Source organism: Esox lucius, chromosome 25 (assembly GCF_011004845.1).
Source record: "Esox lucius isolate fEsoLuc1 chromosome 25, fEsoLuc1.pri, whole genome shotgun sequence".
In the NCBI taxonomy this organism is placed as follows: Eukaryota; Metazoa; Chordata; class Actinopteri; order Esociformes; family Esocidae; genus Esox; species Esox lucius.
The window spans coordinates 8,860,367-8,876,820 of record NC_047593.1 but is presented as its reverse complement, the minus strand read 5'-3'; the positions used below and the strand labels follow the sequence as shown (position 1 = coordinate 8,876,820).

Below are 16,454 nucleotides of genomic sequence, written 5' to 3'. Positions count from 1 at the left end.
AAATGACTTTTAAGGAGAAGTTACCCTAATTGACCATTTCCTAATTCTTTGCCTGATCAGTGGTTAACACCTTAGGTCAAGAAGTCAATTCACTTCTTTCATGCATCCTAGTATGTATTGATTATTTAACCGTGTCTACTTATCAAATGGACCTTTGTTTCTTCTACACTGCTCTACTTAAGGTTACAGTGGCTCTCAAAAGTATTCACCTCACTTGGTCTTTTCCACACTTTAATGTGTAACATGCAAGCAAAATGGTTTTAACAAGATGTTGTTGCCAGTGATTTTCATATAACAATTGTCACAGAGAACAAGGAAATCTGCAAATTGTTTTGGAAAAGTGTTCACTACTTTGCTGTGACACACCGGAATGAGCTGTGGTGCAACTCATTCAGGTGTCATATTAGTCGTTTTACATAAAGATCCCATTCTGGAAGATGCAATATATTAAAATGTTATATTTGTTTGGACTGCTTTTTATGCATGGTTTCACTCTGGTTCGATATCACAGTGAATATTAAATAAAACATTTTAGAGTGCTTTCTTACATACTTAGATACATTTTTCATAAAGCCTTGGCAAAGAATTATCTCTGCATATTGTGAAAACCAATTCACAAGATTTCGGGGGTTCAACCACAAACAGAGAAAATAGTGAAAATAAGGCCCACATTTTAAAATGTGTTGTGAAAACAGCTGTCGATAAACACAACTTGCGGCTGTGATTTCCTCTCGACAGACTTGATGCGCTCAGTTTTCTTGCAGACGAGTACATATTAAATCATAAATGAACGCAGCTATTCCTTTCAACAAGGCCGGCCCTGGACGAGCAACTTCCTGAGCAAAACAAGGCAAACCCCACAGTTCTTGGCTGCGGGAACGATACATTATGTCGCAGAAATTGCAAGACCCAGTCACAACTGCACACTCCTGGCTGTCAGAAACAGAGAGTGGGAGACAGAAAGTTGGATTCGTCATAATAATAAAAATCACTGTTGTTTGAGGACACAGATTGTGGGGAAGTACTTTCCGAACTATTATTAGATTTTCTTAGAAATTAAGCAGGAGAGAGAGAGAGAGAGACAGAGATCAATATATAAAAAAGCCATCCACACCTTGAATTAAATTACCTACAAAGTGGTCTGGCGGTAAGAAGAGAGAGAGGGTGAGTACAGAATGGGGAAGGGCGGGAGGGGGGGATGAGAGATAGAGAGACAAGGATAGAGGGGGAGACCACAGACCGAAAAGAGAGACCAAAAGGAAAGAAGAGAAAGAAAAAAAGAAAAGGGCACAAAGAACATATTAAAAAGGGGACCTTTTGAAGTAGCGAACACAGATGGCCTGAAATGTAAAGCAATGGAGGTATGAGGGATAGTGCTCCTTCTAACAGAGACAAAACAAGGAGGGCGAAACCTAGATAAATGACTTTGTGGTTAACTGAAGAACGTAAAGAGAAAGACAATTTATTGTATGGTTGGAGATGAGGAGACAGGATGATGAGCCTGAATATGCTCCTTTAAGATCGCCTGCCATCAGTATCGGATTACACACACAAACCCTCAGCAGACCTATTTCCTCCAGCACTCTCACTCTCTCTCCATTCTTCTATTTCTCCAGCTCTCTCTCCATTGTCTACCACCATACCTTTCCTCTTCTTTGCTCCCTGTCATTCACTCCTAGCGGACCAACCTTGACATGTAAAAAAAGCCTCTCCCTTATTTACCTCAGTCCAAGAATAAACATCATTCTAAACACACATCATTCTAAACACACATCATTCTAAACACACGTCATTCTAAACACATGTCATTCTAAACACACGTCATTCTAAACACACGTCATTCTAAACACACGTCATTCTAAACACCCTCAACGCCACTGAGTGGTAATGGGGCTTCGCTAATGGCAAAAGGTTGTTTGTGCACACGTGTGTGTGTTTACGTGTGTGAAAGTATGTGTCATGAAATTCAGCATTCACAAGAAAATATTTAATTCATTTGGGAAGACTTTCACAGCAGGCAAGGTTTTTTTTTTACCTAAGTTGTTCACAGACCGAACCAACAGGGTAATGATTGAGCAGACAGGAATCTGACCCAGCTATCATCAAGTTATCCTCTAGAATGAGTTAAGAAATAAATTAATATGTTATTTATTTCTCTTCCTAAAATGAGGAACAGGGTATTTACAAACTAATTAGCATTAATTATCTTCATTGCGCTTCATTAATACAGAAACAACGAAAATAGAACCAGATATACTATAAAAAGGGATCCAACCAGTGTAAAGGAGAAGATACACTCTTCTCCCTCATCTCTCCATCTTCATTCTTGTCTTTATTGCTCCATCCAGTCTGACCCGGATTCAGAACTGGGTGGGGTCGAGGACCCATCCTCCTCTTTATCTGAACCCTGGAAGGACAAAGAGGGGGCAGGTCACAGAGAAAGAATTGTGCGAAGCGCAAGACAGAGAGAGAAACAGCGTTTAGAAAAACTAAACGCTATTATCACTTAAATTACCAAGTGAACTCCTTTTCTACAACAATAATAGTGTTCATGAATTTATGAACCACCTCAGCACCAACATCACAAGGGGAAACATCCCCTCCCCCACCCTCCATGTCTAACAGCCACCTGGGTGAAGCATGGCACACATCAGCTGGGATATATGACCGTTGTGGAGGAGGGGATGACTAGGCGGTCCTGACGGGAATAAGGACCACGGGTTTAACACTTCGACTCTCATCAGAACCTCCGTGGGATCATCAGTGACTGCCCAGAGTCCAGAAACCCGTTGGACGTCCTAGCCGACAGACGGCACGCTACACAGCGACGTGTGCCCTTCACTACCCTGGGGCATTGGGATTTGATATAGTAAAACCAGAAAGAATTGGACTCATTGGGACCTTTTGCCGGTCCCCGTGGGGCAAAAGTCAATTTTCCGACTCAGGGTTTAGGTTTAGGGTCAAACGTGCAATTTATTTTATAGTTAGAATTGGGGTTTCTTTAAGGTCCAGGCGTTGTTGGTTAAGTTTAGGGTTAAGGTTAGGCATTACATCTAGGTAATGTTTAGGCATAAATGTTACTTTATTGAGGTTAAGGTTAGGTTTAGGTTAAAGTTAGGGTTAGGATTAAGATTAGGGCAAGGGAGCATGCCATTTCTATTTTCTGGTCCCCATGAGGGTAGCTGTACAAACTTGTGTGTGTGTGTCTGTGTGTCTGTGCGTGTGTGCGTGTGTCTGTGCGTGCGTGTGTGTCTGTGTGTGTGTGTCTGTGTGTGTGTGTCTGTGCGTGTGTGTCTGTGCGTGTGTCCTCACCTTGCGTTTGCGTTTTGCCTCGCCCCTGTCTGAGGAGCTCTCGTCACTGGAGACAAACTCCCTGCTCTTAAAGCTGTCATTTCCTGTTGTTCTCTCCCTCTCTCCCTCCTTCCCTTCACCAGACGTCCTCCTCTTCTTCTCATCTCTCGTCCATCCCTTCTTCTTCCTCTCCCTGCCCATACAAGAGAAAACACATTTTCTAAATGTTTTAGGGTACTTTTTGGGTGATATAAAAAGGGTGGCCGCATAAGATAGCTCACATTTGTTCTGAACTATATTAGTTGGCCAAATTATTTTGTTTTTTCCGCATGTTTTTATTGTATGGGTGAACACATTAAATGAGTGAGAGACTGAAGACAGAATATACAACCAAACCAGGTTTTTTTTAAAACACAGGGGTCAAACAGGGTCACCCCTCTGGTGTTATGCTCAGCAAACCTTGTCACGTCACCTTGATTTTAAACTTTCCAGAAATAAGAATGACAAAAAAAAAAGCCAATCCTTGTTCTAAAGCATTGTGCTCAACCACAGGAGAGTAAAGGAACACTTGGAGTTGGATGAAAAAACATCACATGAGGGTTAAAGTCCCGGTCATGTGACATGAGACTGGACCTTACTGGTGAACTGTCGGGCAGGTGTCCCTGACCCATGTAAATTATTTCATAGGACTCCAGGTAATGCACACCAATAATATTTTAAATGCTGTGTTATCAGAGAGACGTGGTTATGTACCCTTTGGAAGGTGCCGATGTTCCCTTTCCACTCTCTCTGTACTCCCTCATTGCTACCTCATAGGCTTTCTTCGCCTCCTCCGCTTTGACATCCCACTCCTGACAGACAGACAGACAAGAACAGACAGACAAAGAGAAAAGGCAGAAACATGGGGGAGACAGCTAGAGACAGGGGAGGGAAAAGATGGATCAGCAAGATGTAAATTACGATCACATTTGAGACATTTTGCTAAATCTTACCAAGAGTGGCTTACAGGGGCAGTTTGGATTAACTGTCCTGGGTACAGAATGAAGGCTCGTGGATTCAACCTGGCAACCTTTGCCTCTAACCTAGAGGCTCCCCCGCTTCCCCGGCTAAATTTTTTTTTTTATAAAAGGTCATGGAAGAGGGAGTGCTAAAAGAAAGACAAGGGGACAGAACGGCAGCAGGACAGTCCCCCTCTCTTGCCCCCTGGCTCACCTCTTTCTGCTCCTTCCCCAGTTCCCTCCACATCTCCCCGGCCCTCCTGGAGACCTCCGTGACCGACATTCCGGGGCGCTCGGATTTGATGGCCTCACGGCTGGCGTTAAGCCACAGGAAGTAGGCGCTCATTGGCCTCTTGGGAGCGTTGCCGTCCTTCTGCTTCTTCTGGGGGTGACATGGGGAAGGACCGAGAATGAGATGGAGGGAGAGGGAAAGGAAGGCGACACGGTGAGAGGTCGAAAAAACAGAGGGAGGGAAGAGACAGGGAGCACGTGGAGAGGCGGGGAGAATTGGAATGCCCAATCCCTCCCTCCTTTCATTACCTCGCGTGGTTTCCTCTCCTTCAGCACCTTGGCCTTCCTGGCTGCTCTCTTCTTGGTCTCCCTGTCACTGACTCCTCCCTCTACACTGCTGTCGCTGGCCGACGCCTTACTGTCATACCTGAGGAAGAGGGGGAGGGGGTATTCCCACACGTATATCCAGTACGTAATTATTATTAACAGTATAAGGAAGTGATGGAACAGAAATGTGTACACACTCTTCCTCTATGTCGTCCTCCTCCTCTCCGGGGTTAAACGACTCATCTGGAAGAAAAGAGCAGCCAGGGGTGTCACAAGGCTCTTACCCTGATTGGCTAGGCCTCCTGTCACTCTCCAGTCTCTATCTGTGATTGGCCCAGCCTGCTGTCACTCACCGCTCTCTCCCTCATAGTCGTCGCTGTCGTTGGCCTCCTCTCGGATCTTGCCCTCCGCCTTCATCCTCTCCAGGTAGGCATCGTGCCGGTCTTCGTCTGAGTCCTCCATCATGTCATCTTTGCGCTTCGTGCCCTGATGGGAAATACCAAGTTAACTCAAGTGGACAAACTGTAAGAAACATAATGCACAGAGATCTTTAAGAAAGGGGCATAGCGATTTGAACCCCTCTAAAACCAGATTGCACATTTCTCCCCAAAATCACGGCAAAATTGAATGTCACCTCACTCTAAAACAGAGGTAAGACAAAAACCGCACAGGACAGTTAAGATAACCGATCGGACACAGCTACCTGATAATACACAGTGTCCTCGGTTAGTGACGAAGCCAATTCAGAAGCAGCATGACCAAAACACACACAAACGCATGCAATCATTAATTATTCCAAATTCACACACCATGCAGTTGACCTTGTGAACGCCATTTTGAAACCCTGGTAAAACCACCTCCACACAGGACCAACCTTTTTCTACAGGACCAGAAAACAGAGAGAGAGGACAGAGGGTCAGTGAACGACAGGATATGAGGACGCTCAACTGAAAGAGGGGACAACTTCAACAACACGTGAGACGTTCACCTCCTTGAATCCTCTGTTCTTGATACTGAGCTTCTTGGCAGTGACAAAATCAAACAGTTTGCCGTACTCCTCTCTGACGGAGAGAGAGAGAGAGAGAGAGAGGATGGAGGGAGGGAGAAAGAGGACGAGAGTGAAAGTGAGTGGTATAGAGAGAGAGAGAGAAAGAGAAGGATGTAGTCAGAGAGAAAGAGGATGGACTGAGAGAGTGGTTTTAGTATGAAAGTGAATGTGTGTGTTTGTGTGTGATTGGGTTTTTTACTGTGTGTATGTGGTCAGTGTGCACGCGTGTATCGTTCACCTCTCAATGCTGCTGAAGGTGAACTGGTTCCCCTGCTTGGTCTTGATTTCAAAGTCAAAAGAGCGTGTGGTGGTGGTGCCTCTGGCAAAGTTAACACAGGACACCTGAGAAAAAAAGAGCAAGAAAAAGACATACGAATTAAGGAAGAACAAAGGAATACCGCGGAAGATGACATCATTGTCCCGATCATTACACGATGCAGTCTTCGTGACGCCCTTATCCAGAGACCCTCAGGGCAGCGACTGCATCTCAACATGCCCCTCTTGGGAATCGAACCCAAAACCGCTGGCTGGTACAAGTGCCACACTCTACCACTGGAGCTCCACCCCCCCGCACGGATCGCCCAGTGTAGGCCTATGTAGGAAGGAACGAACAGACGGACAGTGACGCACCTCCTCGAAGCGCAGGTGAACGGGCGGCTTGTGTACATAGATGAAGGCCCTCTCCAGCGGGTACAGCAGGCCTGACGAGGCCTTGAAGGAACACGTGATGCACTGGGTCCCAGAGTGACTGGGAGAGAGGAACAGACAGGTTTAATAGCTCATTTAGTCAAGGTTTTAGAGAGTGACTGTAACGAGACTTCCTTACAGAAGCAACCTTTCCTTTTGAACAGCTTATTTTGGTCGGCCGGTGTTGAGTCCCAGATGTCTGTTTAGCCTCAGTTGAAAGAGCATGGCGGAACAATGAATGCCCTCACTACTGTAAACTGCTTTGGATAAGAGTGTCTGTTCAATCACTTCCTTATAAATTATTTAAATGTGTGTATGGTTGTATGTTTAACCGTGGATCTGTGCGTGTGAGTGACAAGCCTGTTTATGTTTGCGTGTGTGTGTGTGTGTGTGTGTGTGTGTGTGTGTGTGCGCGTGTGTGTGTGTGTTCACCCCAGGAAGTTTCCTGGCACTGTGATCTTCCTGTTGACCAGAGCCTTCATCACTCTGCTGACCATCTCATAAAGAGGTCCAGACATGTTCTTACTGAGCTTCCCCTCATAACGCTTCTCCACCTCCTCCCTGCAGACAGACAGACACAGAAATGGAGACAGGAAGGGGGAGAAGGAGACAGAAAGAGAGACAGACAGATAGAAAAAGAGACAGACAGAGAAAGAGAGAGAAAGAGATACAGACAGAGAGAGAGAAAGAGACAGAAAGACAGACAAAGGGAGAAAGAGACAGACATACGGAGAAAGAGACAGACAGAGAGACCGACAGGGGGAGAAAGAGGCAGAAAGAGAGACAGACAGAGAGAGAAAGAGACAGGAAGAGAGACAGAAGGAGAGACAGAGAGACAGAATGAGAGCGAGAGAGACAGAAAGAGAGACAAAGAGAGAGAGCATGTCAGTGTGCTGTAACAGTTCTGGTGAAACGTTAAACTTCTCATTTAACTCTTTGGCTCCTCACACCAACAATTGTCTTTTCAAATAAACATGATAACAAGATTTTCATGTGTACTATAAAGGTCATCAAGACTGTTGAAGTAATTTGATGATTTTTATGTTGTAGTTAAAGTATTATCATGGGAGAGCTGTTCTAGTGGAATGTATGATGTGTGTTGTAGAGGAGAGTTTGTTAGAGTGTAATTATTCAGGAAGACATAGAGATATAATATTTCGGTCTTACATCACATGGCGCCTAACACCAAGAAGCAAGACACAGCATGCATTTCATCTGTATGTGGCTCCTATTGTGCTAAAGAACAGACAGCACTGTAATAAGGTGTGATGTGTGTGTGTGTGTGATGTGTGTGTGTGTGTGTAGTTCGGAGTGCTATAGGATAATTATTTTCACTAAACATGATTCACGTTTTTTCTACAATTATTTTCCTGAATAAAAACAATTAAACTGCAATATTATTGTACTCGTATACAGCACATTCCACTGATGAATTATCACTGTGCTCGTTAATATGGAAATGAACAGCTTTGCATTCATCCCTATTGCATTGCACTTCATTTACCTAAATGCTGCAAACCTTACGGCCTTAGCAATATCTCTAAATGACACATGCCATATAGATCAATCAAAACTTGAGAGACAATAGAAACCTCCATTAAGTACCTGGTATGGTCAGTCACCTCTAAAATGTAGCAGTCTTATACACATTCAACAACATTCTCCCTCATTCCCTATCTCAGTCTCTCCAACTCTAACCCATCTCTGTCTCAGTCATTTCAATAGTCTCTCCCTCATTCCCTCATTCCTTCTCTCAGTCTCTCCAACTCTAACCCATCTCTGTCTCAATCATTTCAATAGTCTCTCCCTCATTCCCTCATTCCTTCTCTCAGTCTCTCCAACTCTAACCCATCTCTGTCTCAGTCATTTCAATAGTCTCTCTCATTCCCTCATTCCCTATCTCAGTCTCTCCAACTCTAACCCATCTCTGTCTCAGTCATTTCAATAGTCTCTCCCTCATTCCCTCATTCCTTCTCTCAGTCTCTCCAACTCTAACCCATCTCTGTCTCAGTCATTTCAATAGTCTCTCTCATTCCCTCATTCCCTATCTCAGTCTCTCCAACTCTAACCCATCTCTGTCTCAGTCATTTCAATAGTCTCTCTCATTCCCTCATTCCCTATCTCATTCTCACTTTCTCTCATTCCGTCATTACTTCTCTCTTACTCTGTCATGTTGAGCGACAGGCTGAGAACTTCCTCCTTGGAGAAAATTAGGATGAGGAAGTGGTAACGCGTCTGTCCCTGCTTAATGGGCGGGTCTAGACTGACCTACAGATAAAAAGACAGAGAGAGGGAGACAGAGAGAGAGAGAGTAAAAGGGAGGCTGAATGGAGGTTAAGGAGAAGGGAGAGGGAGAGGTCACACATGCCAGCAGAACTCACCACAAAGAAGATCTGCCTCTGGTCCTTGTGAGGAAGCAGGAAGAGGCGCAGCACCGTGGTGTAGGGGATCTTGTAGTCGAACGTCTTGCCATGGAGATGAAGGAAGCTAGGGTAGATTCGGATATCATACCTGACAGCAGGGAAGGATGCAGTATTTTAATCTGAGTCAGTCTGAGGAAAATAAGAAGCAGCAACCAAACATCTGAAGTGTTGTACAGATAATAATTTTTTTATGGGTAAATGTCTGCAGGAAGGCAGGACTACTCACAGTTAAACGAGACCAAATGTCTGGCCAAGGAGATGTGCTCAGTGTAATCATGTAAGATGTGAGTGCCCGTGCGTTTTTAATTACATTCGACTATCGGTTGGTTTTGATTGATGACTACTTGGTATGCAAAACTCTGACAAACTCTGACGAATCATAATGCCAACTGTAAAAATGGAATTACTTTACAATACAGAGACACGCATTCCTTGTAAACTTGATGCAACCCACTTCAATGAAAACCTATGGTAAATATATGAGCACAGTATGTCCAGTATCAAGCTTGACCTTTCATTGACCTCTTTCAATCATTGAACCCTGAAAGGAATGATCCCAGGATCAGCCTTCTAGTTCATTATTCACAATAGCTTGTGTACGCCTGTATTACATATTGTGGAGTCATATTCATTCAGGCAGATTACTAGTTAATAATAACCCTATCCAATTATTGTTTAGTCACAAAGATTGAACATTTGTCACCATCTTCGTACCTCCCCCTGGGTGTTAAACACTGCAGCTCTCTGAAGACACACAGGGCATCTCCTGTTGCTTGGATCACATCCGCCTTGGACAGCACATTGTCTCTGAATACCTGGAAGGGTTCAAGTCAAGCAATGGACAGTTCTACACAGTCTACGGACAAATATGACAGCAATTCAGGCTTTGGTTGATTCACAAACCTCAATGAAATCATCCGACCGATATCAGAAATCTTCGTGCCTCGTGCGGTGAAATATTTTAACATTTATATTTTTGCCTCTTATTTCTTCCATTCCAAATGGAAAATGTAAATTTTTACATGTTCATTTTTAAAAACCCACAAAAACATTTCGAATTAGGGTCACAGTTACTGCACTCATTCAAAGCGTGAACGCAGCAAGTTTCTGAATGTAAATTTTTTTTAATGTTTTGTTTGTGGAGAACAGTTCCCTCTGCAGGACTGTTGAAGATAAAACATCCACCATACAGGACAATTTGGAAGTCATGCCCCCGACGAGAAGACACTCACACACACAAACTCAGCCCACCTCCACGGGTTCCGGCTCCTCGTCTGTGGCGGTGGCGTCCCTGGGCGGGACGTAAAAGCGGACCTCCATGAGCGACACCTCTGCCTCGTCGTTCTGGTGGAACTCCAACGTCACCTCGTTCTTCCCCGTGGCGCACTGGGACACGCTGGCCAGGGGGATCTCAAAGGCAGGGGTGTCGCCCACTTCGAATGACAGTAGAGGGCCTAGACATAGAGACTGTGTTAGACACAGAGCCAAAATGGCCGCCCCAAAAACCGGTCTGTCCCTCTGCATTTTCTTACCTCGAAACTAGACAGTATTAAAGCCAACTTGTTTAAAACAACTCGGATGAGTGTTGTTGTTGCTCTCACCAGAGAAGTTAGCGGCGCCCCAGTTCCAACCCTTGACACACAAGTCTTTTTCTAACAGCTCCACTTTGTAGTGGGCTCTGAAGAACTCTGCGATTTTCTCAAAGTCCTAGAGAGGAGACAGAGGGGGGAGAGAGGAGAGCGAGAGGAAACAGGAAAGTGAGCTGAGAGAGGAGTGAGACGGGGGAGTGTTGCAACTTGCACATGAAAAAAAAACTAGAGTTACTATAAAATACTACTAATAAACTCCAGTGTAGTACAGTATATTTCAATCATGTGGCTGTTCTAGGTTGGAGGTTTATGCTGTTAAACCATTTTTAAAACCGGAGATTCAAGAGGAACAATGAAACTCACCCAAAGTTTTATCTGGTTTTGACAAGGTTTCATTCGCCATGACCACACACCCCTCCACCTCTCCTCCCATCCATTCCTCTCTCACCCAATTGCTCTCCTCTTCAGCCCTCTCTCCCCTCATTCATCTCATCCTTCCTTCTCCTACCCCTTCTACCCCCCCCCCCCCCGTGGCTCTCTCTCTCCCCCTCCTCACCCCTTCTCTGAAGCCGTCGTATCTGTAGCTGTGTCCGGTGCTGGTGGTCAGTTTGACACCCTGACCCAGGCAAACGCGTCTCCACCGGGCCTGAGACAGCTCCGCAGCAGGGATGCTGTCCACCTTTCCGGTCTTGATGTTCTTAAAGACCACATGCTGTTTACTGAACCTCAGGCGCCCGTCATTCTGCGGGAAACGTGGTACAAATGGTGCTGACATACCGCACATTCAGAATATCTTGTGTTACATTTTCCCTGTTGAAATACAACTGCATTGTCAGACATTGTTTTTACACGCATACCTACACTCACCCATGACCCTTTGACCTCCTGGTAAATGTCACTGAACTCCAGTGCGTCGCCCATGGCAGTATTTCTCCAGGTCCTCCAGAGCCACCCTATTACTAATACTACAGAGAGAGAAAAACGGTCTGCCTTCATTCTATACTCCATGTAATGTATAGTTTTTTTTATGTAATATAATTCTTACATTATCTTTAACCTTTAAAGCATTGGACCTTATGGGATGAAGAAATAACTACAAACTACCATGAAAGATTTATTATTCATTTAAAAAGTGTTAGTTAATTCATTTCAATGTTGTACGTTATGGTTCAATTATTTACGTTTTCATCTCAAGGACTGAATCTATATGCATGCCAGATGCCAAATGACTCGAGTGTCCGAACTTGTACAATAGGCCCGGAGAGAAGACCAAACATGCTTAAGCAACGGTCAAAAAATAGGGATTGAGGCATACAAGAACCCTTATGAAAAAACCCTCATGCATTAGGGCACAGCTTCCTACAATGGTGCCACTGTTTACAGACAATATTTCATATTTGTAATAACGTCGTGTTAGCAATAACGCCGTGTTTACATTACCAACTGTAGTGTTGGAGCTGTCAACTAAACGCTGTGCTGTGAGTTCCGAGGGAGAAAGTCAACCCTCTGCGTTGCGTACGTAAAAAGTGACGTATTCCCGTCAGGCATATTTTACGTATGACGTTTTTTGTCCCTGACAGGCTGGCACGGGCTTGTGGGGTTTCGATTGTTTTGCTGACGATAACATACGCATTGATTGTACGTTCTTGCAAAAACCGTAGAAATACATAGATAAGAATTGAGATCAGGTAATGTATGAAACGACATTAGTTGGATTAATCGTTTGCACTACAAAGTACAAGAAACCTATCTAGTATAAAACAACGCGCAGATTAAAATGTGTTCATAATAGCGGTGCATATAGCTACAAAATGCGCCCAGTTCTTTGCATTGGTGACTATATATATCTTTGAATTAATAGTATGTTTGCAATTTGCCGGTGTTCTGTATGTGCGTTACGGACTTCCATCCTTTTGCATCTGCTAAATGTCGACTTAACAATTACATTTTTTAAACAAATCGTGTGAGGTGTGGTGTGCTTCCCCAGTCACTGCCAATACGGTGTCCTAAGTGTGGCGTTCTGCCCACAAACTAATAATAAAACATAGTTTTAAGATAAAAACGACTATATCCGATTCTGAATTGTATGGTATCTATTGCAACAACAACACACTGGCTTGAAATCAGTATCAGTAACCACACCCTCTTCCTTCCACTTTCTGTATATCTGTCCCTCAGCCATGACGGCCAAACGTGCAGGCCTGATCACAGACACCTTCAAAGTGGTGAAGAAAGCCAAGCGAGAGAAGAGGGAGAAAACGGCCCCAACGCCTCCTCAACTTGGTTAGAATATATCTTAGTAATTAAGCAGAAGCTATTATGCAGAAAGACTTAAAGTTACTGCAATTATCTTAGCATAGCTTGACGGGACAACCACACAAAGCAGTAATAGTAAGGACAATTTTCTCAGTGATGAGGCTATCAGCAAAGTCAGGGCTAAAAGAGAAATGTGTGTGTGTGTGTGTGTGTGTGTGTGTGTGTGTGTGTGTTTTTTATACTTGTGAAAAGAAAAAGAAAAACGATGTTCCTGTGTTTTTCTGTCTTACTAGTTTATTAGCTTTGGTCCAGCAGTCCACACCACTCAATGTTGCTTTGACCTGCAACTTTACCCATTTATTTTAATGTTTGTATAAATAATAATGTTAATAACAATTTTGGCAAGTTGCCAATAGATCCTTAGCTTGAAGTCCATGAACAACCAGATTTTAACTCTTAACTTTCAAATAAGCTTTCAAAACATTTCTTATCCTGATTTTCCGGTTTCCTCTTGTGGACTTCCATTGTGGTCCTGTCTAGACCATGTCACCCAGTACTTTGAAAGAGTAAACTAAAACATTATCTCCCACTTCCTGCAGCTACATGTTTTTGGTTTAGAGTTAAAGACACCATTGATGGCAACGTTTCGTGATTAATTTCTACAAGACTTACACTCACCTAAAGGATTATTAGGAACACCTGTTCAATTTCTCATTAATGCAATGATCTAATCAACCAATCACATGGCAGTTGCTTCAATGCATTTAGGGGTGTGGTCCTGGTCAAGACAATCTCCTGAACTCCAAACTGAATGTCAGAATGGTTGTTGGTGCCAGACGGATCGGTCTAAGTATTTCACAATCTGCTCAGTTACTGGGATTTTCCCACACAACCATTTCTAGGGCTTACAAAGAATGGTGTGAAAAGGGAAAAACATCCAGTATGCGGCAGTCCTGTGGGCGAAAATGCCTTGTTGATGCTAGAGGTCAGAGGAGAATGGGCCGACTGATTCAAGCTGATAGAAGAGCAACTTTGACTGAAATAACCACTCGTTACAACCGTGGTATGCAGCAAAGCATTTGTGAAGCCACAACACGCACAACCTTGAGGCGGATGGGCTACAACAGCAGAAGACCCCACCGGGTACCATTAATCTCCACTACAAATAGGAAAAAGATGCTACAATTTGCACAAGCTCACCAAAATTGGACAGTTGAAGACTGGAAGAATTTTGCCTGGTCTGATGAGTCTCGATTTCTGTTAAGACATTCAGATGGTAGAGTCAGAATTTGGCGTAAACAGAATGAGAACATGGATCCATCATGCCTTGTTACTACTGTGCAGGCAGGTGGTGGTGGTGTAATGGTGTGGGGGATGTTTTCTTGGCATACTTTAGGCCCCTTAGTGCCAATTGGGCATCGTATAAATGCCACGGCCTACCTGAGCATTGTTTCTGACCATGTCCATCCCTTTATGACCACCATGTACCCATCCTTTGATGGCTACTTCCAGCAGGATAATGCAATCATTTCAAATTGGTTTCTTGAACATGACAATGAGTTCACTGTACTGAAATGGCCCCCACAGTCACCAGATCTCAACCCAATAGAGCATCTTTGGGATGTGGTGGAACAGGAGCTTCGAGCCCTGGATGTGGCATCCCACAAATCTCCATCAACTGCAAGATGCTATCCTATCAATATGGGCCAACATTCCTAAAGAATGCTTTCAGCACCTTGTTGAATCAATGCCACGTAGAATTAAGGCAGTTCTGAAGGCGAAAGGGGGTCAAACACAGTATTAGTATGGTGTTCCTAATGATCCTTTAGGTGAGTGTATGTAACATAAGTAATAAGTAGAACTACTTCTTTCAAATGACCCTCAAATATTTTTAATTGAATGATCAATATAATAGAATACCTTAGGTTTTAGAACAGAATAGTTTTGGTGTCAAGAAAGAAAATGTGTAATGCATCGGTGCAACCACCCGTCAACACTGCAGTACTGCTCTAGCTGGATCCGATTGGTCAGGATGGCAGTGTCACTCTGACCTCACTTTTGTTCTCACGTCCAATCAGACGTCGAGCCGCTCCCCCTCACGGCCAAAGAGAAAGAGCTGCAGGAGCTGAGACAATTCGACCAGGACTGGCAGTTTGGGCCGTGCACAGGTAACTTGACCTCTGACCCATGTGTGTCATCGTAAAGTGTTTTTTAACCTGCAGCCTCTTGCGTTATCATACGTCATAGAAATTGGCCAGCTAGCCTATTTCCAATTATGGCTATTACCCCTGTGCATTTTGGCTGTTGCAGCACAGTCATTGTAATTCCTTGTGATAATATGAACTGTAGTTATCTGTCTTCAGTCCGTTCTTTCTGTGTCTCACAGTGCCACATAATCTGTGGCGGTGCAACCACCTTGGGTTGTAGACCATGTAGTTTAAGAAGCTGACACAATGCTACATCCGCTCATGAGAGTGCAAACCTTAATGATGAGCCGGCCCATAACTCATTGGGGGATATGAAATAAATAATAAGAAGGGAGATGGCTATACCTTCAAACTCTACATATTGACAACTTTGACTCCTTAAGATCTATGGCTTTCTCCCTCGAACAGCCTGAAAACAACGTTCCCCACAATAAGATTATAATAAGCTAATAATAGACCCACAGTATCATTCCTGCTCCCACTGTGATGAAATATCTATATTTTGTCATGATATAATTTTTTTTTAAATGTCATGCTCTGTTTTTCCCATGCCATATTTTTTCTCTCACTCTCTCTCTCTTTATTGTTATTTTTCTCTCTCTCTCTCCCTGTCAGGTATCAGCCGCCTGGAGCGGTGGGAGAGAGCTTCACATCATGGGTTAAACCCCCCGGAGGAGATCCGAGAGATGCTGCTCAGCAGAGAAACCGATCCAGACTACACACACTGGTAACATGATCGCACGCTCGATCGATCAGAAACGCACACAACCCTCTCGCACGCGCTCACACGCAGTTAGATTCTGGACCATTACAGACGTATTCCAGCTTTACCGTAACATATGGGGTGCATTACGGACATGATTTATCTGTCTTATATATATATATATTTTACAACTCTGTCTTTCAGCCTGTGGAGTGCTTATCCTTTATGAGAAACGGGAAGAGGAGAGCGGGAGAAGAATGTCATGGTTCCCGTGGTTTTGGTCATTTCAGACCGCTAACCATTGCACCATCCTTTTCTATTAAAATACCCTTTTCTACCATGAATGCTTTATCTATTGGTTTTATTCCATGACACTGTTTAGTCTGCACCAATATCCAAGGCTGTATGCACACATAAACATACATTCACACCCTGTCAGGTAGCCTAGCGGTTAGAGAATACAGTTGATTTATTATTATCTGCAGCTATTGTATAGACACTGATACTACGCATAGTTATAAACCGGTCTAGAATAGATAAAGGCTGCATTACATCATACAAGAAATAGCAAAAGTTGTGTGCGTGTTGTTGTGTGTGGGAGTGAAAGGACAAGAGAGGGAGGGGGACCACGTGACCTTAGGAACATAAGGTGCTTAAGGTTATAAAGAGTATGCGACTGACCAGACAGTCGGTT

General features: G+C 43.9%; 2 protein-coding genes across 6 annotated transcripts; one reads left to right on the top strand and one right to left on the bottom strand.

Annotated features, from left to right (window-relative positions):
- Window positions 1-1,965: 1,965 nt before the first annotated feature.
- ssrp1b (structure specific recognition protein 1b) lies at window positions 1,966-12,104 on the bottom strand. 5 transcript variants are annotated; one of them, XM_020043974.2, is made up of 20 exons: window positions 12,035-12,104; window positions 11,462-11,559; window positions 11,151-11,336; window positions 10,607-10,712; window positions 10,257-10,459; window positions 9,720-9,820; window positions 8,964-9,093; window positions 8,747-8,850; window positions 7,015-7,143; window positions 6,526-6,643; window positions 6,134-6,237; window positions 5,836-5,908; window positions 5,722-5,727; window positions 5,201-5,333; window positions 5,045-5,090; window positions 4,830-4,947; window positions 4,504-4,671; window positions 4,045-4,205; window positions 3,313-3,484; window positions 1,966-2,407 (listed from the first exon to the last, which is right to left on the bottom strand). In XM_020043974.2, the coding sequence occupies exons 2-20, from the start codon at window positions 11,513-11,515 to the stop codon at window positions 2,333-2,335; spliced, it is 2,187 nt and encodes a 728-aa protein (XP_019899533.2). In that variant the 5' UTR covers window positions 11,516-11,559; window positions 12,035-12,104; the 3' UTR covers window positions 1,966-2,332. The 5 variants fall into 5 exon arrangements, with proteins under 5 accessions (XP_019899533.2, XP_019899534.2, XP_019899532.2 ...); XM_020043975.2 differs by having other exon boundaries at window positions 12,030-12,091; XM_020043973.2 differs by having other exon boundaries at window positions 11,776-12,078.
- Window positions 12,105-12,147: 43 nt separating this feature from the next.
- On the top strand, window positions 12,148-16,104 carry pold4 (DNA polymerase delta 4, accessory subunit). The gene is made up of 5 exons (XM_010891615.3): window positions 12,148-12,282; window positions 12,773-12,877; window positions 14,929-15,018; window positions 15,673-15,784; window positions 15,965-16,104. The coding sequence occupies exons 2-5, from the start codon at window positions 12,775-12,777 to the stop codon at window positions 15,987-15,989; spliced, it is 330 nt and encodes a 109-aa protein (XP_010889917.1). The 5' UTR covers window positions 12,148-12,282; window positions 12,773-12,774; the 3' UTR covers window positions 15,990-16,104.
- Window positions 16,105-16,454: the final 350 nt, after the last annotated feature.